Below are 26,785 nucleotides of genomic sequence, written 5' to 3'. Positions count from 1 at the left end.
TATGTCATGCATATAATCCGTAAATATCTTTCATATATTCTCTTACATTTTGCGTATTAATTTTACAGAAAGATCCGTCGTTCAGTAATAATAATAACAATCTACCTAACGAATTGATCGAAGAGTGGGGATGCTCGCGTAGGAAGAAAGCGACAGTCAGTGAAATTCGTCTCCGAAATCGAGCGAAGAAAGGCGGATAGCGGGCGTAGGAACCGGTCGATGGTCAGCCGAATGACCATGATCTTGGATGTTGCCCAGAAATCCCGTTCCCCATCGATGACCGGTTTCACCGTGCTCGAGGAAGTGACGGTGTACGCAATTATCTGTGACCGTGAGTCGAATTTTTGACACATGCGGAATGCCTCGTCGTATGTGTCCTGCGTTCTTTCGATTAAGTACAGCCCCTGATAAGCGTTTAGATTTGATAGCCTAATGGCAATTCTTTTCTGCCCGAAATTGCCTAAACATCGTTCCCTAATGACACAATCGTGTTATGGGACTTCGTTCGGCGATATTTCACCGTGACAGTCGTTCAGGGTCAATCGTTGCTCCAAGTTTCTTCTTCTTATTATTATGTTTATTTCCAGTCGTCTTGGATTTGGAAAAGATGAGATATAGGTCAATTTGAAAGCAGTCCTAGATCGTAGATATAAATGGTAGAAAGTGGCAGCGGTTTATGCGGTTTGCCAGTCATAGTTGTGTCCGGACGCTGGGAAAATGGCGGATGGATTGATAATTTATGGCAAACGTAAGTGCGTAGGAATTGTAAACGGTGAACGCTGGTTAACCAATTTCAACTTGTTAAAATTATCGATGAATAAAATCAGATTGTACTTATATTTTGCGATTAATGTGTACAATTTCCATTTTTAATAGAATCGTTATTAACAGCTAATCAACTCCAAATAGCATATGAACAAGTACTGGCTCTGGTATTCGACCGCCATTTTGAACGTAGGAACGCGCGAAATACCGATCACCTGAAGGATTTCGCGGAAGCAAACACACCACTTTGTTACGATCCCGACGAAATTCGTATGATAATTCATTAATCAGGTGATTCCGCATAATCAAACGACACGGGATTCCTCTGTCGATCGTCAACAGGTCGTCGCCACCTCTTTCAATGTCACCAGTCGCACAATATGGCGAAGCGTTGGAAGAGTGACGATCGACTTTCGACAAAGAATACAAAAATATTCTCGCTGACTATTTGCGAGCTTTTTGAGATCGTAAAACGTGGCACTGACTTTTGAGAAATTTTACGACACATTTCTTAGCGAGCTTGATCTCTGCAGGGTTAGGATCTGTGTGATCGACAGAAATCGAGGCTCGCCGTTGCTCCGGGGAAGTATGTGAACGCCTTGGGACACCCGTTCACTTTTTCCCCTATGAAACGCGCCGGTCTTGCGCCAAACGAGGAAATGCAGGACATAAGACCGACTTCTAGCCTGATTCGTCGAAATTCTTTTAAGTCCGCTAGATTTTATGAGCTTCCACCTGCTTTCTCGCCGCACGAAAGCAAAGCAGTCCTTCTTAGGAAGATTTTAATAGGAAAACTGCGTTCTTTTCCTGCCAGATTCAAGCGCAGCCTAGCTCATTAACCCGCTTTCATTAACGATTACCGAGGATCGCGAATTTCGAATCTCGAAAAGCCGCAGACGAGCGAAAATAAAATAATTTTACCGCATTGTAGCTTTAATTTACAGATAGCCCTCCTATAACTCGGCATCCCATAACACGGTTCCGCTTTAACATGGTAGGATAAATTGCTGGAACTCTCGCATAGCACTGTAGCCTGTAACACTGTTTCGCTCTAACACTAATAACCATAAAACAATGACGGGAAGGATCAATGATCTATAGCGCTCTTCGGCCAAAAGAAGATGAAAATTAAAGGGGAGTAGGAATGAGTAAGTTATTAAATTAAGGTTGCGTTAAATGAAAATCATATTTTTTATCTGTATTTCGTTTTGCGTTATTCGTACATTGGTATTTTTTAGGAAAATTATGTTGCTTGTATGATATTTCAAAAATGTTTGTTTGTTTTAGGAAGTTATCTACCGTGTATTAGGAGGATTACCTGTACTATAATTTATAATAAGTCATTGAGTTCATCTATATTGTCGTCTATAGGAAAAAGACGCAATAACTTATTGGCCAGCCTAACGTTAATGTATTTTTGAATCGGCAATGACACGCAGATTGTGTCCCGTTAACGACCCCAGCACCGTTACGACGAATTCTCGCCTCGAAATTTCAAGTGCGAACGAAGAACAAGGCCCGCATAATGATATTCATTTCTATAAAATAATCCTTTCAATCTCCCGCGAGGCGAGAGCTCGCAGCTTGCGAATCCGATTAACGAACTTCAGCCGAATGAATGATCGTCACCGTTTCACAAAATTATGCAAAACATGGTTGCTTTCATTGAGCGTTCCCTGAATTGATTAACGTCGCGTTTCCATATTTTATGGCGTGACTACGTCGTTGACGATTCTATCCGGCTACGTCATAGTCATTCTTCCGCGATCGGTATGTTTACGAAATATAATTGGGTGGCGATAAATTAGAAACCCTATTCTTGTTTCGACTTAACTTCGCATTGAGTTGTTGAAAGTGGGAGAGATTAAGTTTAGAAATAATTTATCCTCCAGTGGTGTGGATTAGCTGTTTAAAATTTTCAACGTTCAAAAGCGTCTTGACGCCTGTAATGAATGACAATAATTTTGTGGATCGAAAATGACGGACGCCTTTGTGCAATTTCGTTCGACGAACGCTGAGGGACGCGTTAAAATTCTGCCACCGTGCATGCAACATTAAGTTAACGTTTCTTCGAACGTGTTCTACTTGAGTATGCGATGTTATGGTGGCGTGAGGATGTAATTGTGCGGCCACTCCTTGTTGCAGACGTTGCGGAATGGTTCATTTTGCTCATGGTAGTCCTTGGAGCATGACACATTCGGTTCTCGAATTGTTCTTCTATCGACGCAAATATATAATTCGATATTATATGTATTATACGATATTTAATTGTATGGTTGTATGATATATCATGTTCCAAGATGGTAGCACACGAATCGGTAATTGCTCACACTTTTAACTGCAGGCGTGCAGATTATGCGAACTACTTGGTGCAATATCTTGGGAGAATAGTGGTGAAAGGAACGGGTTATGAACTCGCAAGATACTTCTGCCCGCAATTGCATTTTATTCGTTTCTGCGGCAGAAAATTTAATGAAACGTAAAAGCCGCCACTTAAAACGGATGCGTCAAAATACAGGTAACATTACTATCATACGGTAACTAGGTCCCTAGAAACAGTGTTACAGGTTGCAGTGCTAAACGAGGATACCTCAATTCATCCTACCATGTTAGAGCGGAACTCTCCGATGAAATTAAAAATAAATTTCAGTCGGATCGAACTCGGATAAAATGTCAAATAAAAGTAACGAAACCGCAGTTGGACACCGAAAAGATTTTACTTATCTCCCGTAGCCGCAACAATTAGGCTTGCGGTTCTCCGAGTATAGTGAGCAAACAGCTTTGCGTAACGCAAACATAGTAATGGCGACGACGCACAGAGAATTCGCGATTTCGAAATTTCAAGGACGCGTTGCGACAACGAAATTTCGACGAGGGATCCTTCCTTCTTTTTTAAGGATCATACACAATTGCCGTCTCTCGTGGCGAGCATTGCGTTTGCATTGTTTTTGAGAACAATACGGGGGACATGGCCGGTGGCAAAACCATGCGATTCACTCGCATGATGCATGAATGGCGGCTGCGTGATGCACGATCTCATCCCGCGCGGTCGCGCACCGTTAAGATGCCAGCGGAATTATTGCATAAGAAAAGCCGTTGGTAATCGGTTAGCGTGAAACAATAGTAAAAGGCGATACCGTTCCACGCTGGATGGCTACCAGCCGTGACAGGAGTTCGTAATTTTCAGATCGTGACGCTCGACTTCAAAGCTGACATCCCCCGCACCGATTTCCAAAAGTGCCGAACTCTTTCTGTCGAAACGTTTAATTAATATTCAAATGATCAGCTCGATTCTTCCCGAGGTTGCTGAATTTTGCTTCATTTGTATACTCAATTGAAAATTATTTTTGTTACACGTTTCATTTGGAAATATTTATATAGACATTGAATGAAAAATTATTTACATTTTACTCCGTTCTGTTCCAGATTAAACACTCAGATTGAACAACATGCTGCTGAAAGATTTTTTCATCGTCGTATCCTTGATCTACGGTAAGCCTGGCTGGACAAATTAATACTTTCCAAAGGATGCAAACAGAGTTATCTGCGATGATCATTGCGTAGAAGTTAAAACAATATGGCAAACCTTGTGGTTTGACGCGGTGAGGTGTAATTGTTGGTTTTCTCATCGCGTACGATAGATCCGTGTAATTACAAACGATGATTCTATACCGTTTTCATCGGTAGGCTTCAATACGGAGGAGGCCCCCAGGCGTTTCTTTATTACCAAATGGCTACACTTTCCCACACTTGCCGCGCATCTAGACAGATATACGCGCGCGCGTACACACTCACACGCACAGGCGAATACACGGGCGATCATAGTCTTCCCACAATGCGAACAGCTTTAATTTGTAAGCAATGCCGTGCACCGTTTGTTACAGCATCGAAAAAACATTCTTGACACTCCCTTCTTCTGTGAAATTCTCTACGATTGAAATTTCAGTCCTGTTGTTTGCCGTTCTTGCTTCACGACAAGGCTGATGCTAATTTTAACCCTTTCCAATCGAGTGGTGACTTTTGGTCGTCGATAAAAATTATTATTGGATTATTGAAGTATTATTGGATTTGTTAATATTTAAAAAACTGTCGAAACTATTCAAACTGTTCAAACTGTTACGTGTTACAATATATAATAATATTGTATTGAATATTTAAATTCATGCAGATGTAGCTATTTTTAAATTCTTTCAATGAGTAAGGATAACGTAATCTTGGTGTACAGTGATTATAACGTAACGCGTTACATAAATCTGTTCCGTACCCGAATTACGATTCTCCGAACAATCGATTGTTTATGATACGTAAGCGAGCATGCGTTTTCACTTTTAGTTACCGAATGCGCGGCCCAAGTTTACAAGAGCCACTCGGCCGAGACAGCAGCAGTCATCAAGCCGGCGGCGGCGGCGGCGGCTGTAAACAATGATTTTATTACACAGACGGTCTACGGCTTCTTGGATTTCACCACCACCATCGGCAACACCGTAATGGTGTTCAGTCCACAGAGCGCACCTCCCGCAGGTATAATTAACACCTGATCACGCTAAAACTATCGAGCCTTAAAATTGGAAATCAGACGTTTCGACTGGCTTGATAATCCTAGTGTTAATCCTTCGGAAATATGTTCATGAAAAATTGTTGAATAAAACACAGAATTGTTATAAATATCGTCCGCTGTCTAAAGGTTAATCAAACGTGATCTTTCAGCAAAAAATAACGAAGCTAGTTAGACCTCTGCTTATCCAACAAAATCTTGGCCAATCGCGAATGGCCACGTGAAATCTCGAAAGAGGATCCTCTAAGATATAATCTCGCCGCAATTAATCACTCCTTTTTTAGAAGTCGAGAAGCCAAAGAAGAGTAGCATTTCAATTATTCAAACGAAACCGAGCGAAACGTCGGAAAAAGCGGTTCTCAATATTCAGCCGAGCAAAACTCAAAAAAGTAACGCCGAGCAGGAAACGAAGAAGCAAACGAAAGGCACGAAAATTGTTGTCAACTCCGTGATCGAGCAGAACGTGATCAATTCGTCGGAGGACAACAGGTTGAGGTCCCCGAAAAGCCAGGTGAGTCGGCGGTAGTCGACTAACGGAGGTATTATTAAATTAGAAGCCGCGAATCACTTAGGAAGAAAGTTTCGAAAATTCGGGTCGATTTATAAATAACTTCCGTCTTTTTATCAGACATATACCTAGGTGCATTGGAAGTTATTTGTTACTCAATTTAGTATTTTTCGATTCGTAAAAATTGGACCATGCAGTAATTTCTCCCACATTGTTCCTTGGAAATAAAAATGAACAACTTCGGAGGAGGGAATATGATTATTCGAGCCTCGCGCTTTTGCGTTTACAATCATTTATTAACGATGGTATTTTGTTTTACGTCGACGCACGAGTTTCCTGGATTTTCCATGTAAAAATCCGTTCGAGCAGGAAGCGCCGATACTTTCCCTTTCGCGAGGCAGACTTTTCCGGTTCTATTTACCAACCCATATACCACGCGCACGCAGCTATGAGCTCGCGAGATTTCTACTTTCAAACAGTCACGTAAACTTCGACGCGGACGGCTGCTTTTCGAACGGCCGGGCGCGATCTGTATCGATCAGTGTACTGTTTTCGAGAGAAGACGAAAAAATAAAAAAGGAAAAAGAGAGCAGACACGTTCGCGTGATTCATTTGAGCGCGCATGCATTTACAGGAACCGGCCACAAAGAGTCAGTCAACGACCGCCAGCGCGGCGGCGTCCTCGCAAGTGCACACGAAGCCGAAGGACGATGCACCGGGTGTGAAAAACAACCTCGCCGAGCCTGAGTATGACTTCCTGTCGAAACAGCCGGCGGAAGTCGTCGACGAGACCTACAAGGTAAATGAGAGAAGTCCGTCGGATGGAGGTCGATTTATGGAAACAGGGAGCAATAAAAGCACCGTGCTCCGTATACATGCAATTAGCATTGGCACAGATTGTTCCGGCAACGAGATTAATATGGCCGAGGCGGATAAACCTGAAAATCTAGTTCCCGGCACCGTCAATTATTTCCTCGCGATGATAAAAATTCGACGTTCCGTTGACCCCGTTGCGCTTATCAATTTGAGTCACGTGGCAATCGTGCGGCGGTCACGTGATATTCACAAAACATCGAACGACGGATGAAATACTTCTTCATACAACAATACGCGGTCTTCTCCACTTGCTGTTGTAATTTATAATTGAGTTAGTTTGTTATAGTATTGCTTGTTCCGATGAAAATAGAGAACGTATGATTGAAACACTTTTTTTCAACAAATTGCAATTTTTCTGATATCTCAAAAACTGTATAAGCAATTTGGTACGACTTTTGAAAAGATATTTCGTTTCACATACATACAATGCAGGCAATTTTTAGTCGCGATAGAATTCCGCAACGGATTCCGCATTGTTCGCTAGATCTTTTAGAAAAATAGTTTTTCAATTTTACAGTTGATTAATTTGAGGCCCTCTTCGAAGGCCCATGCAAAACCGAGGCCCACAGGCAGACGGGAGAAGGAGAATCCCACGGGGTTGGTCACCAAGCTCGGCGGCACGATCGTCAAAGATGGCCTAACGACTGTCCACGAAACCAGTGTGATCGGCACCTACATAAACGGGAAGTATGCTCAGGTGCTTCAGAGCTCCTCGAGGATTCTGCAGGGCACGCCGCCGATTCCCGAAGGTAAAATTCGACCGTCCAGTACCCAGAGGATCTTGAAGACCATAGGGCCCCAGCAAGGGAAGCTGAAGCCGCAGTTGGAACCAACGCCGACGAACCAACAGGAAGAGTCGTCGCTGCCTCTGGAGGTTTTGTTCAGTGCACCTGCTGGTAAATTGGTATTTTTAATAGCTTTGAAACGTCCAGTACATTGTCAGTTCAAGTCCACTCGATGCGATTTATATTCCTTTAAAAAGAGTACTAACTCACTTCAGGCATAGTTTAGTGTGCCAATAGATACAACACAAGTTTTAGAACTCTATCACCTATTTTCTGCTGAATAGTTCCTTACCCTGTCTACCAGGACGTTCTAAAGTTTACGGTCTTGTTTGAAACACCCACACAACCCTTATAAGACTAACTTTATTCGGCTCTCCAGGCTCCACAGTTCGAAGCACAAGGAAAAATGCAGCTCCGAATTCGGCGCGGCCAAAGTTCCGCAACAAGATCAACGACGACTACGACAGCAGTGAGGTGCAGCAAACGAAGCCACCGAAGAACAGAAGCAGCACTACGTCGAGACCAGGCTACAAGTAAGTACATATCCCCTTTGTAATCGCCCCATAGAATTTCAATGTGAACACTTACCACCAGGAACCGGATTCCGCCTACAACTACGACTGAGGTACCAGTGCCGCGTAGGCGTACGGGCTTCCGGCCGAACAACCAACCCAGCCTGCCGTCGAAGCAGATCCCCAAGTCGAAGGTGGAACAGCAACCGATCAGCCCGAATTCTTCACCGAAGTTGAAGCTACCAAGAACGCAGGGCCGCTGGTCTTACAAGACGACTCCGAAGCCTAGAGTGATCATCCGAAAACAGATCGACGACGATGATGTACGCGCGACGGCGGAAACGAGCACCACGGAAGGCCCTTTGAACCTCGACGACAAGACTACCGCGGCCTCTGTGTTAACGTCGACGACCACAACGTCGTCGACAGCGGGGCAGCAGGTAAATGCTCAGAGAAAGATTCAAGAGATGGTCAGCGACGAGGAGCTAGATCCTAGCGAGAGCGAGGACGTGGCTAGCATTAGCATCCAAGACCAGCACGCGGAACAGGTGCTACCCGTCGAGACGATCAACGTCGAGATCTCCACGGCTGCTGACATCAATAACGCGTACTTCGAGATCGCCACTATCAAATCGCCATATACATTCCAGGTAAGTTGTTCCAGGGTTCACAGCACGTACGAGACTCTTAACGGCTATCTGCTTTTGCAGGCTGGGACCGTAAGGAACACGCGCTATATAACCGTGACGTCTACTCAGAAGAAGTCATTCTCAACTCCCGACCCCACTTCGACAATTGCGGCCACTGAACCCCTTACCGAAAACTTGCTAGCAAATACGGCAGCAGCTTACGAGACAACTTTGCCCCTCGACTCGGCAGTAGCGACCCTGCCAGCCATATCTCTAGAATCGGGTCAAGCTACTCCTCCCCTTGAAACCCTTACGGAAACGTTCTCTACCACCCAGACTCTTTTAAAGACTCACCTGCTGCCGGTGATACACGGTAACAGCACAACCAAGCTGACCCTGGTGCAAACTTACAACATCGCCCGGGTGGTCACCGCCACGAAGACTCTGCCGCCGATGGACATATATCAGTTTATCCCGAGCAAGGCTCTGAACGAGTTCAACTCAAGGTTGGACGAGGCAGGCAGCGAGCTGCACTTGGAGCTGGACGTCGGAGACGACGACAGAGACGACGACGACATTCCTAAGAGAGTTGTGGCGCCTAACGGCGTCGCCGATTCCGACTTAGAGCCGTTCAAGTCCCTATCCTCCTCCAAGGTGAGGCCAGAAGCTCCCAGCAGCTCCGTAGAGCCGCAGCTGACTCCCGACCAACTGGCTTTACTGAAATACTTCGGACAACAGCAGCAACCGCAGCAGCAGGTGATCACCACCTCGCGACCGGTGGTCGTTCTGGAGACCCTCTACGAGTCCCACGTGATTCCGGTGGTGAACAACGGGAATACACTGTACTCGACACTGTCAAGGCCAGTCGGCACCGTGCCAAGGACATCTTATGAATACGGAACATCCACCGTGGCACCTGTTCTGCCTCCGCAACTGCCTCCGCAACTGCCCCCACAGCTGCCCTTGTTCCCACAACAGCCGCAGTTCACTATTACTAGCGCTCCTCTAATCACTCAGACCCTGGCTACTGTTTCCGAGTCGAAAGTGCTGAAATTAACCTTCGGTGCCAAAACTGCGTACACTACCCTGTTCTCCAGCCGCGTGGTGCCTACCGAGGTCACCACTTATGTCACTACCACTGTGCCAGTTCAGCCTACTGTCCCTGCTTTCCCCGGATACTATCATCCGCCACCAGTCGCCTATCCGCCTTTCCCCTTCGTAGGGTAAGGCCCTAGGGTATCGATGACTGTAGGAGGCTCTTGGTGGACTGTTCTGAAAGTTCTGTAGGTTGTACGATGTATTATACTTGTGGTACGATAGATATTATACCAAAATTGACAGCGATGACAAATGACGGTCATCGAATCGGTATTCGAAACCTTTTTGGTTCTAACGAGGTTCTTTGCTACCCAGAGATTCAGCATTCTAGCGTAATGTTATTTAAGGTATTTAAAAAATAGCAGTTATCATGATTCTGTTAGTATTTAACATAGAAAATTATACATGCAGATATCTATTTTCCATGAAATACAATTAGCGCATAAGTTGATTATGTTGTTCATGTGTCATAATGTGACATGGCCGACACTTCCGCGAACATGTTAATAACCGTGGTGACGAAGAAAAATGATATGTAGATCTATGGTATAGTATGAAAAGAAGTACAATGATAAGCAATCTCGAATAGTATCATAGGCGCAAAGACTGATTACCGTTAAACGAAACCATTAATACCTACCGTAGGTGCTGAATGAATTTAATTCTCGTGAGGGCTTTATTTAGAAAAAAAACACTATCTTCGTTTCTGAAAAGACGAACAAACAGTTGAAACGTACCATGTCACATGGCGATGCATGAAGAACATATAAAAATTATGATTTATTTAATTAAGTTTCTCTCACTTTGAATTAAAATTCACAACACGATGATAGGCGGGACATTTAAATCTCCAACGTTTGCCTCGTTGCTTTTCTTCTCGTTATCGAAATTGAATATAAATCTTGTAAATAATCATTCATCATTGTTTTGCTTTATTATTATAAAACGAATGATTTACATGACGCCTGTCAATTCTCGTTTTATAATTAATTAAGGTTGTATATTTAAATGCATTTTTTATATTAAACATTCTGAACCTCCCGTATAAAAACGTTCAATAGCGTGCAACAATGTTTAGATATGTGCTGGAACAATTATTGTAAATACATTATTCGTCGTTATAAGACACCGTATATATATTAAACAAATTTGTAAATAAAGTATGTAAAAATGATATAAATTCTTCTTTATTATAAATACTAAGTGTAAACACGAAAGCAAATGCAACAGTCGAATTATATTTTAATCGTGGTTTATTCGTGTTGCTGTATATAGCGATAAAGATAATGTGTAGTAAAAAAAATGTCCTCGTATATAAATGATGCTCCGACACGGCAAATTTTCGCGTCAAAATAGTCACTGACGAGCATTCTGCTAAATAAATAATGTTTCTGTATGCAAAGTGAAATGCGAACTGATCCCTAACAGGTTCTGATAATTAACGTTTGTACGTTGTAACGGACTGCTCTTCCTTTTTAATCGCGCGAATAAGCGTCAAACTTAAGACAGCGATAACTACCTAAAATAATAAACACAACATAAACAGAATTAACAAACCAAATAAAAAAGAAATGAAATTATTTCTTTGCTTTTCTAGGTGTTATGGTAATTGAACTTACGTGTAGCATGCACAACGCCAAAGACAAGCCAGCCAGCCATCCTGATCTACCTTCTAAAAACCATGAGATCTCTTCGACGCAGCCATGGAAGAAGACGTTTCCGGTGACAGAGTCCCTGCACTCGTTGGGCAGAGGTTTCTTCAAAATCAAATAGTCCCGCGGCCCATCGGCGCCACAGCATCCGATCTATTCAAAAATATCTTCCGATAAACTTCCAAGTAATTTTAATTTTTTCTTCGGCAACGAACACTTACACTTTCTTGGATCAACTGTAAAATGTAAGTAGCTCTGTCGTCCTGGTAATTGTTGATGAGAGATCGCATCGATTTTCTAATCAGAGGCTGAATTTGACTGTCGTAAGTCGAGTTGTCAAGCAGCAACGCTGTCCCCGCCAAGCCTATCACGAAGCAGAACAATTGCAAACCTATGAACTGAATATCGTAAATTAGTATTGATTCGGGTCATTGAAGTTGTTTTAATTGCTTCTTACAGTCGCAGTACTTACAGCGAAGAGACCTTGAATGTGCTCCATTAGAGCAACGCCGCATCCAATGAATGTTACTACGATTATTAATAACGAGACTGCCAGGAGAATGTAGATGCCGATGTAAAATTCGTAAATGTCCAGAAAGTCAACCCATTCTTGGAATCCTGGGTCTAATCGCAGCCACATACACAGGCCGAACATAGAACTGCCGAGCAGCTAATAAATCATGTAGAAGTTTAGAAGATTCGAAAAACCAAATATTCAAAAGTTAAACGAGATATAAATATTCAAAAATTTGAAAATTCAAATATTCAAGTGTTTGAAAATTCAAAGATATAACCATATGATAATGAAAATGTTCAAGAAGATATTCAAGTTTCAATCAATTGAGTTACGCGATCTAATAAATGTCATTTTATCGGTCGTTTTAACAAAATATTTTCTAATTCTTTAGGAATTAGTATCCCATTCGTCACGCTGATAAACACAGATATGATTGGTACGCGTTGATCTGAGTCATTGGATCGAATGTAACGAGGATGTGTGTTGCAACAAAACGCGTTACAATTCACAATCTACACCTAAATTGCCTACGCAGACCTTCTTACATTAAGAATTACGACGGACTCCCGGTGACGATTTTCAAACTCCACGGGTACCAAAAAGTACAAAGTCAGTAAAAACAATATATTTAAATCGCAGTTTTACATCCCGTGCGTTTCGCTCTGTCACAATTAAACAACGAAACTTTTATTAAGATAAATTATCATTTCCATCGAGTCGCTGAGAGTTTTTATTTTGATAACATTTGCTTCGATTTCTGTTTAGCTTACCCATATTATAGCGTTCAAGCAGAAAATGGTGAATTTGACGCACTGAATCCGCTGTTCCAATTGGGACACGGACGATTTCCCAGCCATCGTTTAAACTACGATTGTATTCACAAGTATCGAATTCAGAAAACCTTTTTGTTCTCTTCACGAGTCACTAAACGAGATATTATCAAAACGTGGACACCGTGATTATGGCCGCGTCCGCCGACAGGTACCTGAAACATCCACCTAGCACACTTTATCATCGGCAAATATAAGATAACTGGATAAGCGCGTCCTAGATAAAAAAAATAATCGTGGCAGGTGAATCATTCAATGCACGGGAACTTGTCATTGAAGAAACAACCACCGTAAAATAATCGCTAGTCTTCCTCTTCGTCATCCCTGAAAATTCATTCTGTAACATCAACAATTACGTACTACGCGTATCACGCTATAATAATTATCGCCAGCTGGCATCATTGTCGCGACCATTCGCTTAGACAGATTTACCTGTCTTGATAAAATAATAATTTTTGATAAATCATATAAATTTAATTGCATCTATGATTTGTTGCAGCGGACAAATTCTTCTCGATAAGAAGGATTATTCTTTCAGAATCTTCTTCCCCGAACTCGTCTACGTGAAATAGTATCTTTCTAAATGTGGCATCTAAAAATAGTTTTCAGCCACCGGATGTGTACAGATTCCGTATGCGTGATCTGGCTAGACACTGCTGACTTAATTAACCATGATAATCGGTCAATCGCACATTGCGTCTGCGAGCTCTGTATCTGATATGAAATTAAGCGAATAATTGAAGAAATAATCTTGTTTCGCCAATTAGAAACGAGGTTTATAATTGATTCATTTGAAATATAAATTCAATTCTTCTAGCATATTTTGTAAATTAAAAGCATCTATTCCTAGGTTCGTTTACCACGGAATCTGTTTATCACGTGGACCAATACGGGACTAATTTGATATCGTCGGTCCAGCAGCATCCCACGGATGTAACCCGGTCATGGTGTTCGCGATATGGAACGCCTTCATTCCCGCATCACCGTCAGAAATGGCTTCTGAAATGATTATGTAGAAGTGGGGGTGTAGCGTCGAGAAAGACGTTAAGCTCTGCTGATGTGGAAGCCGACTAAGCGAAAGAGGAGAGTCTGAAAATTCTCGTCGTCGTTGACGCTTTCCAGCGGTCTTCTTGTGTACCGGTTTTCGGTAACCTTTCCTCCTGTTATTTCGCGCAAGTTATGAGAATAGTCATGCTCCTGCAGATTTTGATTGGTTTCTCCGTGCTGGCGACGGCGATCCCGAAGCCCGAAAACGAACACAAATCTCGAGTCATCAACAAGGTCAGTGTTTCGATTTTGCCCGCTCGAAACTATTTAAAATAATATTACGTAAAAATTATTTTATACATAACCTCGTCCAAGCAGTACAATTGACCATTCGAAAAACATAAACAATACATTCATCTTCTTCTATTAATTGCTTCGCGTACCGGGAAGCTATTAATAGAATTCTCAGTGATCACACTGTCTCAAATGGAAAAGGAAAGGAAGGAAGCTTATAAATATCTCTTTGTGAAAATCCTTTTAAAAAAAAATGTTGTATTAGGAACCGCATGAAGAGGAGCACTATGTCAATTCCCAACATAATCCAGCCTATGACCATGAGACTTTCCTTGGGGAAGAGGCAAAGAATCAACTTACACCCGAAGAAAGCATGAGGAGACTGGGGATAATTGTTGATAAAATGGACAAGGACAAGGATGGCTATGTTAATGGAGAGGAACTAAAGGATTGGATATTGTATACACAACAGCGCTATATACGGGACGATGTTGAGAGACAATGGAAATCCCATAACCCAGAGGGAAAGGAGAAACTCCCCTGGACAGAATACATGGCAATGGTTTATGGGGACATAGATGAGCATGAAGCAGAAAAAGAGGAAAAGTCTAATGACAATTCGTTCTCTTATGCAGCTATGCTTAAGAAAGAACGCAGACGTTGGACAAGTGCAGATGTAGATGGAGATGATGCCCTCACAAAGGAAGAGTTTACTGCTTTCCTTCATGCAGATCAAGCCAATCACACGAAAGACGTTATAGTGTTAGAAACCATAGAAGATATTGATAAAGATGGAGATGGTAAAATATCTATTACAGAATATATAGGTATGTATTCCATGTTTTAATATTTTACTTATTTCAGACTTTTAACAAATAATATTTCCATTGTAGGTGACATGTATGATGGTGCAGAAGGTGAAGAAGAACCAGAATGGGTGAAAAATGAGAAGGAACAGTTCTCCATGTACCGTGATAAGAATGGAGATGGTTTCCTGGACGCGGAAGAGGTTACACATCTTTTTATATGAAAGATACATGTGGAAAGTATAATAAATTTGTATTCTCTTCTTAGGTGAAAACATGGATCATTCCAGCAGACTTTGATCATGCAGAGGCTGAATCTCGTCATTTAATATTCGAAGCTGACACAGATGCTGATCAAAAGCTGACAAAAGAGGAAATATTAGAAAAATATGATATCTTTTTTGGCTCCCAGGCAACTGACTTTGGACAGGCATTAACTAGGCATGATGAGTTTTAAGACAAAGGAAACTTCCGTATAATATTCTTTCAACAAAGAACAAAACACTATTGATACACAAGAAGAATGTGTAAAGCATTTATAAAGAATATTCTTCTTTATCAATAGGATAAGAATCTTTTTATAACGGCTGATTTTTACTTACCTCATGACACTACTGCTATCTTACTCTCTATCTTCAAAACATGTACATATATCTTAGTCATTTTAATAAATCTCAGATATTTTAAATATAATTTATTTTGTATTGAATAATAAATAATTTGACTTCCCATGCGTATAGTAAGTTATAATTATATGTTGTGCTACAGTACAGTTGTACTAGAAAATCGATGACAGATAAGGTGGTGACAAATTTTATCAGATTAGATATTATTTCTACAACATTACTTAGATTTCAGTACTATTGTTTAGAATGCAACAGAGGATGCATGTCAAAATGGAGAAAATTAATTTGAGCATACTTTCAATTGTGATTGCTTATAATTTATCTTCAGTATGGGGTAATTATATGATTCAAGTGTCATATCAAAATATTAATATTTTTTCTAATTAAATGTTGACATTAATATAATTTATTTACAGCTTTCGATAACGATATGGCATACTGCTTTAAATTTAGATGGATACCACAAGTGTTCAACCATACACCTGAAAGGTATAATTGTTCGAGAAATGACGGCTTTCCTTGTATTGATCCACCAATCATTGAAGGTAATCGTAATTAGAATTAATTATGTTGTACAATATTCGCAACTTTTATGAAACGTAAAAGATTCTTGTAGTTAAAAATTCTATGGGTTTTTACGGAAAATAATTCAGATTTAAGAAACTTTAGATAACTATCCAAACACGACTGCAATCTGGTCGAATCGTGAGAAAAATGATACGGCTTTATGTCGTTTACCAGTTGGCTCCCTTTGTTTAAAATATTCACTATTAATCAATGATAAGGGTAAGTACATCAAGTTAATAAATCCTAAATAATCCTAATAAATCAAATTTGATTACAGTTGAAAAGACATCTTCATATTGTGGTAAAATTATAATAGATGGGGTAACAAGTACGACACCGGGATGCTATCAACAAAATGTAAGTCAGGAAATAATGCAAATAAGTAAATTTTTTATTAAATATCATGTAAGTCATTTACATTTACTTTTATAGAGAAATGGTACGATAGTCGAGGTCTGTGGATGTGAATCAGCGAAAGGAGCAGAGCCTTGCAATGCATCAAATTCAATAAGTTTTAATTTTGTATCACTAATAATTCCTTTATTTACGCTTATGTATATTAATTGTTAATATTCAAATAAACTGATTATATGATCACTCTATTGATATAAATTAAATGTTTGCTTTATACAATAAGGAAGATTAAATAAATTCGAACTAATCGAAAAAATAAAATGGATCATTTCAAATTTGAATTTGCAGACAACCATAAAACAGTAGCGCCAGTACACTTCATGCATTCTGGTTACAAAAACATAGTTAAATTTACATATTTCGAAACTAGCAGATTTAGTATGCTAAAGAAACTAAGTCAAATTTCAGCTCATTTAAACGAAAATAATTCGAAATTTATAATTTTTTATAAGCATAACGGTTCAATAATTGCATGCTTCTGTTTAGTAACTTTTTTCTATAATGTGTACGTGTATACTCACTTATTGTAATAAAGCAAATAAGATTTCGATTTATGAAAAGAAGTTAAAATTAATAATTCATTCGAAACTATAACGGTTTGATAATTGAACATTCGTTTATCTGGTAACTTTTTGCAACAGTGTCAGTGCGCGCACGCACACGTCTGTTTGAGTATGCACAGATGCGTGTATACGGAAAGAAAACTATTTATGTGATCCGTTTATGAATCCGATGGTAGTGCGGATCACGACAAATGCAGTGACTGATTTTCTATAAACCGCATGGTATATAATTTCAAATTGCACTATTCATATCTCAGAAATATAGTATTTATCGTCGAACTTATTTAGAATCTGTGTGTCTTGACTACAATGTAATCGAGTAGTGAACGTTAGCCTATTCGCCGATGAAAGTGAGTATTACATCGTTACACCTGCTGCACTCTCATAGGGAAATATTTGTTTTAGGTTATTAAACCACATAAAATCAATTCTTGAAATTGTTTCATCAGCGTTAAAATGCTCCATACATTGTTTTTATGTCCCATATAACAACAATATTAACATTTCTATACATATTCATAAAAAATAACGAAAATCTCATAAGAAGTTCTCATGCTTTATAGGATGTAATTTCTCTCCAAAGTACTACCTTTTATTTTACAATCCAACTGTAGTGCACATGCAAACGTGTCTTATATATAAACATAATATTTTTTAGACATTGCAACATGGCAGAGCAACAACAATCGCCCCCAGGCTTTAAGCGTATGTCTCTAGACAAAATCATTGAGACCATGACCACTGACTTAGAGAATTCCAATGGCCACTATCTACAGTTTGGTATAAACTCACAGCAAGCTGCATCTCATAATTGGACTGACTATTCTTCAGGACAAGCAAGACACTACATTACCAATCAACCGCCACATGCTAATTCTCCTCCAATGCAGTCAATGCCACCAATGAATGCTCCTCTCTATATGCAAGACATGTCAAGTTACGATTCTGCTACTGATTCTATTTATTTTCCATCACAAACTGTAAATCATTTAGGTATAAACGAGAACAATGACCTGATAGGTACAATTGACGTTGGTGGAGGCAATTACATTAATGTAATATATGGTAATGCATCTCAAATTATGGCAGAGCAGTGTCAGCTTTCAAATATAACATCATACAGGACACAGAATATAATTGACAGGGAGTATGGTCTTTTTAATGATAGACACATAACGGTGCAATCTGATATGCGAACACAGAACTTCAATGGGAAACAGTTGATTGATAATTTGGTTGGTAACTGGGTACCAAATCAGTCTGGCACGTACAGTCCTTTTGGTAGCTCTCCAAATGTAACACCAATACCACAATCATCCTGTGATGTCAGAGACCCAGAGGAACTACCTCGTAGTTCTACAGATTCTCAACACAAGAAGCCTCGTGCAATAGCAGAGGTAAAACCAATGCGACCATCTTATTCGGATGTTCTGACAAAGTCTGCTCCAACTCCACCATCACCATTAACAGTTCCATCAATAAAACCAAAATCCGAATCTGTTAACAAGAAAATATCCAACAAAAACTCGAAGAATAAATTGAAATCAGCTGTGCTGAAGAGGCAGAATTCATCTGGAAGTGATGAACATAATTCTCCAAAGTTACAAGCACCACGAAAAATTTTGGAGAAGAATAACACAAATCTTCCAAGACGTTGGGTGTCTTTGGACAACCTTGGTCTCCAAACTGAATCTCACGAACTGAATACCTTTGATAGATCTAATCAATTTGAAAAGAAAAAGGTTTCCAAAACACTGAAGAAAAGTGAGAAAGGAGAAACCCTTAATAATTCGAAAATTCAAAATAGCAATTCTAAATTTATTGGAAATATCCCAAAACGACCCATACAAATAAACAATAACTTGAACACAATAAATACTTCCAGTCAGACTGTTTCTCTCGAGAAGATAGAGAAAAACCAACAAGTCACAAATAAAACCTGTAAAGAGGAGAAAAAGATTGTTAAAGAAAAGAATTCCAAGCGTTTTCAAGCTGAGAAAGCACAGCAAATTAAAAAGGCACAAAGAAACCGTAGAAGAGAGAACAGAGAATCTCCGGTGAAAGATCTATGTAAAAATTTAAATAAATATGCCAGTCGTTGGTGTAAAATTGGATTAAAAATATTTCATTGGTTGTTACACTTAGTGTCCGACGTAGTTAGCATGAGTGCCAATCTTATTGTTCAGCTGTAAGTAATTCACAACAAAAAGGTATATTTTAGTTTGAAGAACTTGTTTAGATATATGTTTATCTTTGTTTCAGTGGTAAATGTGGATGGTACCACACCATACTATACTTAAAATACTTATGGGTTTATTTAGCCATGACTTTCTCCAAGTTTCGTATTTTAAATGCTGTTGGTAGACAGTTAGATAACTGGTTTGGGAATAGCAAGTTTGCATTCTGGCGTAAAATAAGAGCAAAAAGTGAAGAGAAAGAAGAAAACAGTAACTGGATACGAGGAGGTCTTGAAACTAATATTGCCCTACCTAGCACTGGTGAAGAAGCCATGAAGAGATTACTAGCTTGCAAAGGGAAGGATCCGTACAGTATACTTGGTGTCACGCCAACGTGTTCGGATGACGACATTAAGAAATATTACAAGCGACAAGCTTTCTTGGTTCATCCTGATAAGAATAACCAGCCAGGAGCAGAAGAAGCATTCAAGATACTTGTACACGCGTTTGATATAATTGGTGAACCGGTAATTTTCCACATCTATTGTAGATTAAAACTATAAAAATTCGTAATATAATTGTATAAACTAATTTATATTGCAGGGACGCAGACAAGCTTTTGATCAAACCAGACAAGTAGAAGCAGCATGGGGTGAACTGAGCGATCTGATCTCTCAGCTGCACAGGAAAATGGAACAGGCGGCGAATACTATTAGGTGCACAAACTGTGGCCTAAGGCACAAAAGGATTCCCACTCAGCGTCCCTGCTACGCTGCAAGGTTTTGTGCTCAGTGTAAAATACGTCATAGCGCGAAAGAGGTAAATGTTAGCAATAATTATTTCAAAATGTTGATTTACATAATAAACGTATTGTTTGAACTTCGAACAGGGAGATATTTGGGCAGAGTCTCGTCTCATGGGTTTTCTGTGGCATTATTACGCATGTATGGAGGGAGCTGTGTACGATGTCACTGACTGGGCAGCCTGTCAGGCTGGTAACTTGAAACATCTCAGAGCGAACACGCATAGCATCCAGTATAGAATCGTTTTGGGTCAGCGATCGCCATCACAAACGACTAATTGCGGCAAGAAGCGACAGCAAATAGACCCAAATACAAGGTACAGCTTTAAATTTTAATAAACTGCTCGAAAGAGGTTCATGAATTTTAATCGAATTCTTCTGTTTAACAGTGAAGCGGATTTTGAGGATTTTTTAAATAATTTGTATAATCACAGTAAGACGGGAACTTCAAGCGCACCAGGAGACCAAAACTCCTTTAGAGATTGTAAGCGACGTAAAACTAAACGTAAGAAGTAAAATGTATGGCAACCCGCTGCTTAATCTTTTAGTATCCTTTGTGTATGATTACACGGTAATATACATACTTCTCTGATGAAATTTCGTATTTTCAAAAACAAATGTTGACGATATTCAGTGACTCTAGCACAATGTACGAATTGTATTAGAAACAGTTTTAAGAATTGAATTTGTTAAAATTGAAATTTATTTTAAAATACAATTTCGAGAGATTAATTTTGAACTTGAGGGTTAAGAAAATTCTGTATAGAATTTTCAATACGGATGGAAAATTGAGGAAAAAAGGTACCGAGGAATTAATAATGCTGTCCAACAAATTTTAATCTCATTTCTGTGTTTTAATAATCAGTAGACGAGTTTTATAAATTTGTATGATATTTGATCAAAATCTATAAAAATTGTCCACTGGTTATCAAAACGTAATATTAGTGTTGCACAGTGTAATTAATTACAACACTTGTTGATGCATAAATGACCCTTTAATTTATCCTAAATATAATACTCATTATTAATATTATGGTAGTATTTGAACATAATGTGCAAACCGAAGCTATAATAATGAATTTACTCTAATTTCGATGAAACTGAAAAGCAATGGAAGAAATTTAGGACTTGTATATCATAAACTATCGATTCTACTTATAGGATACCAACATGCAGAACCTTTTTATTTTATTATGTGAATTTTTATAACGTATGCTTTGAATTTTCAATCGCGATTAGATTATTTCAATTGCGGTCAAAATAATAGCTTCTCCATGTGTAATTGATGTATATATGAATAATGATATACAAACGATAGTCCGCCTTATTATATCCACTGATATTATATACGTTCTCGCATCGTCATTGTTTACCGTGAGCCGTGATCTCTGAACATTTGTAATTGGTAGCCTATTAAAAGTTAAATAATTGGCGTTATATATAAAGTAAGACTGATTTTTATCTTTCTGTGTTATGAATAAGTTGTATACTAGATAGACATGTTCCAAATACTCTATTTTGTGTTCTCTGGCATGTGAATCAAGAAAATCGGTGAGTTTATTCTCTAAAATTGCATGTGAATGCTGTAACTACTGTTTAAATCCCACCTTGCAGGTAACGTTGTCCAACAATAATTTTATGTTTTGATTTTCAATAAGCTTTTTTAGGAAATTGTAAAAATTTCAAATTTTTACGAAATTTATCTTTTAAGAATTCTGTAAATTCTCTTACATAATTCTAAATGCATACTTTTTAATAATATTATTAACATCTACACATGTTTAAATAATATATTAAGAAAGCAAGTCAAGATAAATTTCATTTCGTTTTCGAACGAAAAGGTAAAAATTATCGAAAGTTTTAAAAATTGCATATTGATTACTAAAACTCAAAATTGATGTTGGGCAGTGTAATTGTAATGTACAAATTTCATTCTGCATCATACAAGGTACACTACAAACTAATACGATTAACGAAAGTAAGTATCTGTAAAAATGTATGAATGTGTTATACAAAAGTTCACTTATATATTTTATTTGTATAATAACAAAAAAATGTACAATTCTTTGTATGTGCAGATGAAATTATATAAATGTGTATTCGACAAGTTTTATAACGAAGTGATACACATTATTAAATGAACAGCTTATAAATTTTCGTATAAAAATAGCAAAATATTTTCAGCCAATACTGTTGTCTTCATTACCGGGAGGAAAGAAAAATAACAACTATGTTTCCTCGAGCTTAAAAAACGTAATAAAGCACCTTTATGTAATTTTCATGCACACTTTGTATTTTTATCTTACGAAGTTCTGAGAGTGAATTAATACAGCAAAATTCCAACGAAATTCGATCATTATTTTTACTTAATCAAATGAAATGTATTTTAATGTTAAACACGTGATTTGGTTATGTAAATTTGAAGTGAATAAACATTACCAAAGTAACTATATATACGTGCACAATATACATACATATATATATATATGAAAATTGTTTACAAAATTCTACAGTACTTTAAGTTATCGTTTTCGTACAAAAATAGATTATAAAGTGTTCCTAAACTTTAGTATTATCTTACATTTCATTTGACAATTGAATATCAATTCAGTGTTCCTTCTAAAAATACAAGTGCATCAACATTGTTGATTGCACTCTCTATATCTCTTTTTTGTATTGTCTTTTTCTTCATTTGCGCTGTGTATTTATAGGATTCTTTGGCGAGTGAATCGATAAAAAGTTCCTGAAATAAAACGGGAATCGACATTAGAAAAACGAACAGAATAAATTCAGCGATTTCAAAACTATATTGCAATCATTATACAAGTACCGTAGACTTCGCGATCAGGAAGACAGCTTCCTGATTGATCATGTGCACATCAGGATCCATTTTTATTATGTTCTTTATCCTGCCTAATGGCAACTTTACTAACTTCTCTTTTTGTTCTTCATCCATACGATTATTATTCTCGATTTCATCCTGAGAGTCTTGAGAATTTTCTCCCGCGCCACTGACATTATTTTCATTCAATTCTTCGTCGTTCCCATCATTTTCAAAATTAGCCATGTTCAAATTGGTTCGGATGTCTAACAAATGTTTACTGCCGGTCAAAACAGTGTTTTTAACCTGTTTCGATCTCTGGTCTTTGGATATGATTCTTATGAACAATTTTTAGTCTTGTTTTTCTGTATCATATAATACGCGATTTCACGAGCCAAAAATTGCTCAAGACATTCATTTCATCGCATTATTTATTTAACAGGATTGTTCATACGTATTTAAGGCGAAATTTTATACCCATTTTATTATTAGTCACCGCCCTTAACTTTGTTCCTAGATTTCAACCCTAAGGTTGATGGGATGGATGGGCAGACTCATGATTCGTATACATACATGTGTACACAAATATGTACAGACATACACAATGATACAGACATTGCACCTTTGAAAACGCGCCAAATTTTTGTCTTTATGTACTCTATGACTGTGTGTCTGTCCAGTTTAGGAAATACAGTTGCCAATCTGAATTGTTCAAATACGACGGCAAATGTCTTTTCAATTTCCACATGGACGTCGGGCTTTTATTTACGACTGGTAATTTGACAGTCGTTTCAAAATTTATGAAAATCTCCTGAAATATGGAAGAGAAACCTTTGAAAGGGCAGTTAACGGAAAATACAGGTTCTTAAACGTATACTATGGTCTCGAGCCGCAGACATATAATTTATGATACTCGTTTTTATTACAGACGTCAACCAAGATGAGTTGATCCTTCAGCAACAAAGACGAATCGAGAAGGAGGTTAATATTTATTTTCTGTCACTTACGAAACTCGTGTGTCGTGAATATTCTTGTTAGTTATCGATCATTTCTTGTTCGTAAATCACGAGTCGTAGCCCATTGCTTTCGATAATTGTCATTGATGTTTATATCTTCTGTCTTGTGCATTCTTGTTCAGTACATATTTCTCTATGCTGCATTATTCGCGAATAGTTTCTGCAATTTGTTACATCGAAAATCGTTCTCCGTTTGATGTATTTAGAATATTTCATCGGAAGAAGATGATTTGTGAAACACCGATGTTAGTCTTCTCATTGTAATTTAATGTTTAAATTTTTCCAGATTTCCGAATCCATTGCTTTAGTCGGAGAGAAAGAGTCTATAAAAAGCTTGGAGCGTGAATATCCGGAAGATGGTGTTTACCTTTCTAAAGCTAAAGTGCTGGGCCAGAAATATTCTTATATTAGAAGAACTAGACCAGATGGAAACTGTTTTTTCAGAGCCTTTAGTTACGCTTATCTTGAGAAGCTAATTGGAAATAAAGAAGAGTATGAGAAATTTCGGGAACTTGCATTAAAAAGTAAAGACTGTTTAGTAGCATTAGGTTTTCCTCGATTTACGGTTGAAGACTTTCATGACACAGTAAGTACATAGAACTCTTTATAGTACTATACAAAAATTACAGTTCATTGTTTTATTTAATATTTTTCACAGTTTATGGAAGTGATTGATAAAGTAGGAGGAGATGCAGAATCAAGTTACATTGAGCTGCATAAACTTTTTAACGAACAAGGTTATTCTGATTACATTGTTGTATATCTTAGATTAATTACATCTGGTCAATTGCAACGTGAAGCTGACTTTTATCAGCATTTTATTGAGGGAGAACGCACTATTTTAGAATTCTGTCATCAAGTAAATATTAGGATTATTTAATTACTATGACTAAATATTTTTCGCCTTGTACAATGTTTATAATTTTACAGGAAGTCGAGCCAATGTATAAAGAATCCGATCATATTCACATTATCGCGATGAGTACTGCTCTAGGAACAGGAGTTAGAGTTCGGTACATGGATCGAGGTGCAGGAACTGAAGTGACTGCACATGATTTTCCAGAAGGTGCCACTCCCTCAGTTCATTTACTGTATCGTCCCGGTCATTATGATATTCTTTACCCCTGATAAATTTCGTACCCTAATACTCTGGAACGTCTTTCATGACAAAAATCACTTACTTAGAGCATTTCGTTTTGTGTATGTAGTAAAAGTTTGATAGACTTTCTGATTTGGTCGAATACAATTTAATGTTGTGATTAATTAACTTAAGTTCTGTAATACGAATTGCAAAATTACGAAATTTATTGTAAACGAGGAAAGGTATTTGCACGGATACAAATACTGAATTGTCGTGAAATGATGTGAATTGAATTTTGTTTCTTTCAGTTTTTTTAATTTCAATTATAAATTTAAATATACGGAATAAATAATTCAACATGAAGTACAAAATATTATTCCTCGTATTCCAATTGAAACTTCGAATGCTTATATTAATATTAAACTTTCCTTGAATCATTAGATTAAAAATAAAAAAATCATATCAAAGGCTGCATTACATTAGTGCATTTTATTTTTATAATAATATTTAATTACAACTTTTCATGAAGGTATAGAAATTTTTAAAAGTCATACAAATTATTATAGTAATTGAAACGATTTTAATTATATTTATTTATGTAAATATTCGAATAATATCTTTTATACATGAACGAATTCGTTAACAATAATGAAACATGTTCTACTAAGTATTTATATACAGGGTGGCCGATTTAACTTGAGCACCTTAAATGAATTTCACTTATTATTGATAAGAACAAGAAAAGAAATGTCGGATAAAATGTCTCTTTTTGCTCATGATTTTTAAGACTTTAAGATAATCAATGTTTTTTAAATGGGACTGTATTTGATGCATTTTTAACACTGTCATTTGACAGCGAAAGTCAAGACTAATAATAAAACTAAGGGTAAATAATTTAAGTTTTTCAGTTAATCGCATTGCTAACTACTGTAAACATCAGTGTAACTGAATTGCACTGTGATTAAATTATAATATAACTGAATTATAATGTGTCCTTTATGTGACCTACAGTCTGCTATTTTAACTCTAATAATTGTAATGAGACTTTTTATCAAAGTATAACGGTATAATACAAATGCACATAATACATAAATTATTAATGATAAATTTGTAATTAATTTCTCTGTGTACAATTTATCTTTGCATGGCACGTACTTGTTCTGTAACTTCCTCTAAGATTACAGAACTTCTACCAAGACATTCCATTTGATACTCTAAATGTGTAACTATGAGAGAAAGTTTTTTTAAATTCGTTTCTGCAATTTCTAAACCATGTTCCTGTTGCGCAAAATTTTTTGCACTGTGCATCAAGATCTGTAAATAGATTTCTTGTTAGAAATGGAGTCAATCTCAATTATGCATAAATTATGGAACATTTCTGTGGAATATTACATCGTTGCTTTTAGAACCTCTCTGTATTTGTCTTGCTAGAGAAGCAATATTGTTTACATTAACTTGCACCCTGTCAGCCAGCCTCATTTTTGAATCGACAAACAAACTGCGAGCACTAGTACTTGAAGCTGACGCCATGCTGTTCAAAAGTCATATAGATTAAAAATGTTTAATTTGAATGGCTGAAACATTAATAATAAATTTTTCAAATTTAAAGTACTTTTATATTAAAAACTGGATGGTATGATTGTACAATTCTTTTTTTTTTTCTTAGAACCGGTTTTCTAGTAAACGATTTAAATACACAAATTAATATTTTAACATGAATAGAACCGTTAGTTTTAATTGTTAATACTTTATTTAAAGCAAATATTCGTCTATGTTAAATATCAAAGGTTGAGAATGATAACCAAATATGTTGACATATGACAGTATCGCCTCTCGTGGTGAAATTGAGAAGCTTCTTTCAGGTTACGTACGGCGCCAATTAGTAAATGGCAAAACGCTGAAAC

General features: G+C 37.8%; 8 protein-coding genes across 10 annotated transcripts; 5 read left to right on the top strand and 3 right to left on the bottom strand.

Moving 5' to 3' along the window:
* Positions 1-4,214: 4,214 nt before the first annotated feature.
* Positions 4,215-9,857, top strand: LOC144472706 (uncharacterized). The gene is made up of 8 exons (XM_078186020.1): positions 4,215-4,257; positions 5,098-5,286; positions 5,605-5,831; positions 6,463-6,627; positions 7,222-7,600; positions 7,869-8,022; positions 8,084-8,651; positions 8,712-9,857. The coding sequence occupies exons 1-8, from the start codon at positions 4,215-4,217 to the stop codon at positions 9,855-9,857; spliced, it is 2,871 nt and encodes a 956-aa protein (XP_078042146.1).
* Positions 9,858-10,107: 250 nt separating this feature from the next.
* Tsp2a (tetraspanin 2A) lies at positions 10,108-12,908 on the bottom strand. Its single transcript, XM_078186518.1, has 5 exons — positions 12,668-12,908; positions 11,853-12,050; positions 11,602-11,778; positions 11,348-11,533; positions 10,108-11,247 (listed from the first exon to the last, which is right to left on the bottom strand). Exons 1-5 carry the CDS (start codon positions 12,752-12,754, stop codon positions 11,167-11,169), a joined length of 729 nt encoding a protein of 242 aa, XP_078042644.1. The 5' UTR covers positions 12,755-12,908; the 3' UTR covers positions 10,108-11,166.
* Positions 12,909-13,588: 680 nt separating this feature from the next.
* Positions 13,589-15,511, top strand: Scf (Calumenin B scf). The gene is made up of 4 exons (XM_078186517.1): positions 13,589-14,008; positions 14,274-14,835; positions 14,902-15,017; positions 15,083-15,511. The coding sequence occupies exons 1-4, from the start codon at positions 13,907-13,909 to the stop codon at positions 15,269-15,271; spliced, it is 969 nt and encodes a 322-aa protein (XP_078042643.1). The 5' UTR covers positions 13,589-13,906; the 3' UTR covers positions 15,272-15,511.
* A 168-nt stretch (positions 15,512-15,679) lies between these two features.
* On the top strand, positions 15,680-16,604 carry LOC144472895 (uncharacterized). Of its 2 annotated transcripts, none has more exons than XM_078186329.1 (5): positions 15,680-15,774; positions 15,857-15,985; positions 16,110-16,226; positions 16,285-16,364; positions 16,440-16,604. In XM_078186329.1, exons 1-5 carry the CDS (start codon positions 15,687-15,689, stop codon positions 16,575-16,577), a joined length of 552 nt encoding a protein of 183 aa, XP_078042455.1. In that variant the 5' UTR covers positions 15,680-15,686; the 3' UTR covers positions 16,578-16,604. The 2 variants fall into 2 exon arrangements, with proteins under 2 accessions (XP_078042455.1, XP_078042454.1); XM_078186328.1 differs by having other exon boundaries at positions 16,101-16,226.
* Positions 16,605-17,122: 518 nt separating this feature from the next.
* LOC144472478 (uncharacterized) lies at positions 17,123-21,408 on the top strand. Its single transcript, XM_078185608.1, has 6 exons — positions 17,123-17,334; positions 17,643-19,172; positions 19,247-19,688; positions 19,765-19,980; positions 20,051-20,280; positions 20,353-21,408. The coding sequence occupies exons 2-6, from the start codon at positions 17,653-17,655 to the stop codon at positions 20,477-20,479; spliced, it is 2,535 nt and encodes an 844-aa protein (XP_078041734.1). The 5' UTR covers positions 17,123-17,334; positions 17,643-17,652; the 3' UTR covers positions 20,480-21,408.
* Positions 21,240-23,320, bottom strand: Pole4 (DNA polymerase epsilon subunit 4). Of its 2 annotated transcripts, XM_078185611.1 has the most exons (3): positions 22,794-23,320; positions 22,545-22,706; positions 21,240-21,373 (listed from the first exon to the last, which is right to left on the bottom strand). In XM_078185611.1, the coding sequence occupies exons 1-2, from the start codon at positions 23,028-23,030 to the stop codon at positions 22,566-22,568; spliced, it is 378 nt and encodes a 125-aa protein (XP_078041737.1). In that variant the 5' UTR covers positions 23,031-23,320; the 3' UTR covers positions 21,240-21,373; positions 22,545-22,565. The 2 variants fall into 2 exon arrangements, with proteins under 2 accessions (XP_078041737.1, XP_078041736.1); XM_078185610.1 differs by lacking the exon at positions 21,240-21,373 and having other exon boundaries at positions 21,824-22,706.
* LOC144472480 (ubiquitin thioesterase otubain-like) lies at positions 21,439-26,151 on the top strand. Its single transcript, XM_078185609.1, has 6 exons — positions 21,439-21,514; positions 23,465-23,645; positions 23,713-23,765; positions 24,087-24,386; positions 24,459-24,659; positions 24,731-26,151. The coding sequence occupies exons 2-6, from the start codon at positions 23,603-23,605 to the stop codon at positions 24,926-24,928; spliced, it is 795 nt and encodes a 264-aa protein (XP_078041735.1). The 5' UTR covers positions 21,439-21,514; positions 23,465-23,602; the 3' UTR covers positions 24,929-26,151.
* On the bottom strand, positions 26,016-26,715 carry Borcs7 (BLOC-1 related complex subunit 7). Its single transcript, XM_078185612.1, has 3 exons — positions 26,494-26,715; positions 26,274-26,412; positions 26,016-26,195 (listed from the first exon to the last, which is right to left on the bottom strand). Exons 2-3 carry the CDS (start codon positions 26,409-26,411, stop codon positions 26,016-26,018), a joined length of 318 nt encoding a protein of 105 aa, XP_078041738.1. The 5' UTR covers position 26,412; positions 26,494-26,715.
* Positions 26,716-26,785: the final 70 nt, after the last annotated feature.

This window comes from Augochlora pura, chromosome 7, assembly GCF_028453695.1.
Source record: "Augochlora pura isolate Apur16 chromosome 7, APUR_v2.2.1, whole genome shotgun sequence".
Lineage (NCBI taxonomy): Eukaryota > Metazoa > Arthropoda > Insecta > Hymenoptera > Halictidae > Augochlora > Augochlora pura.
Note: the sequence above shows the minus strand (reverse complement) of the source record. Positions and strands in the feature narration are given on the sequence as shown.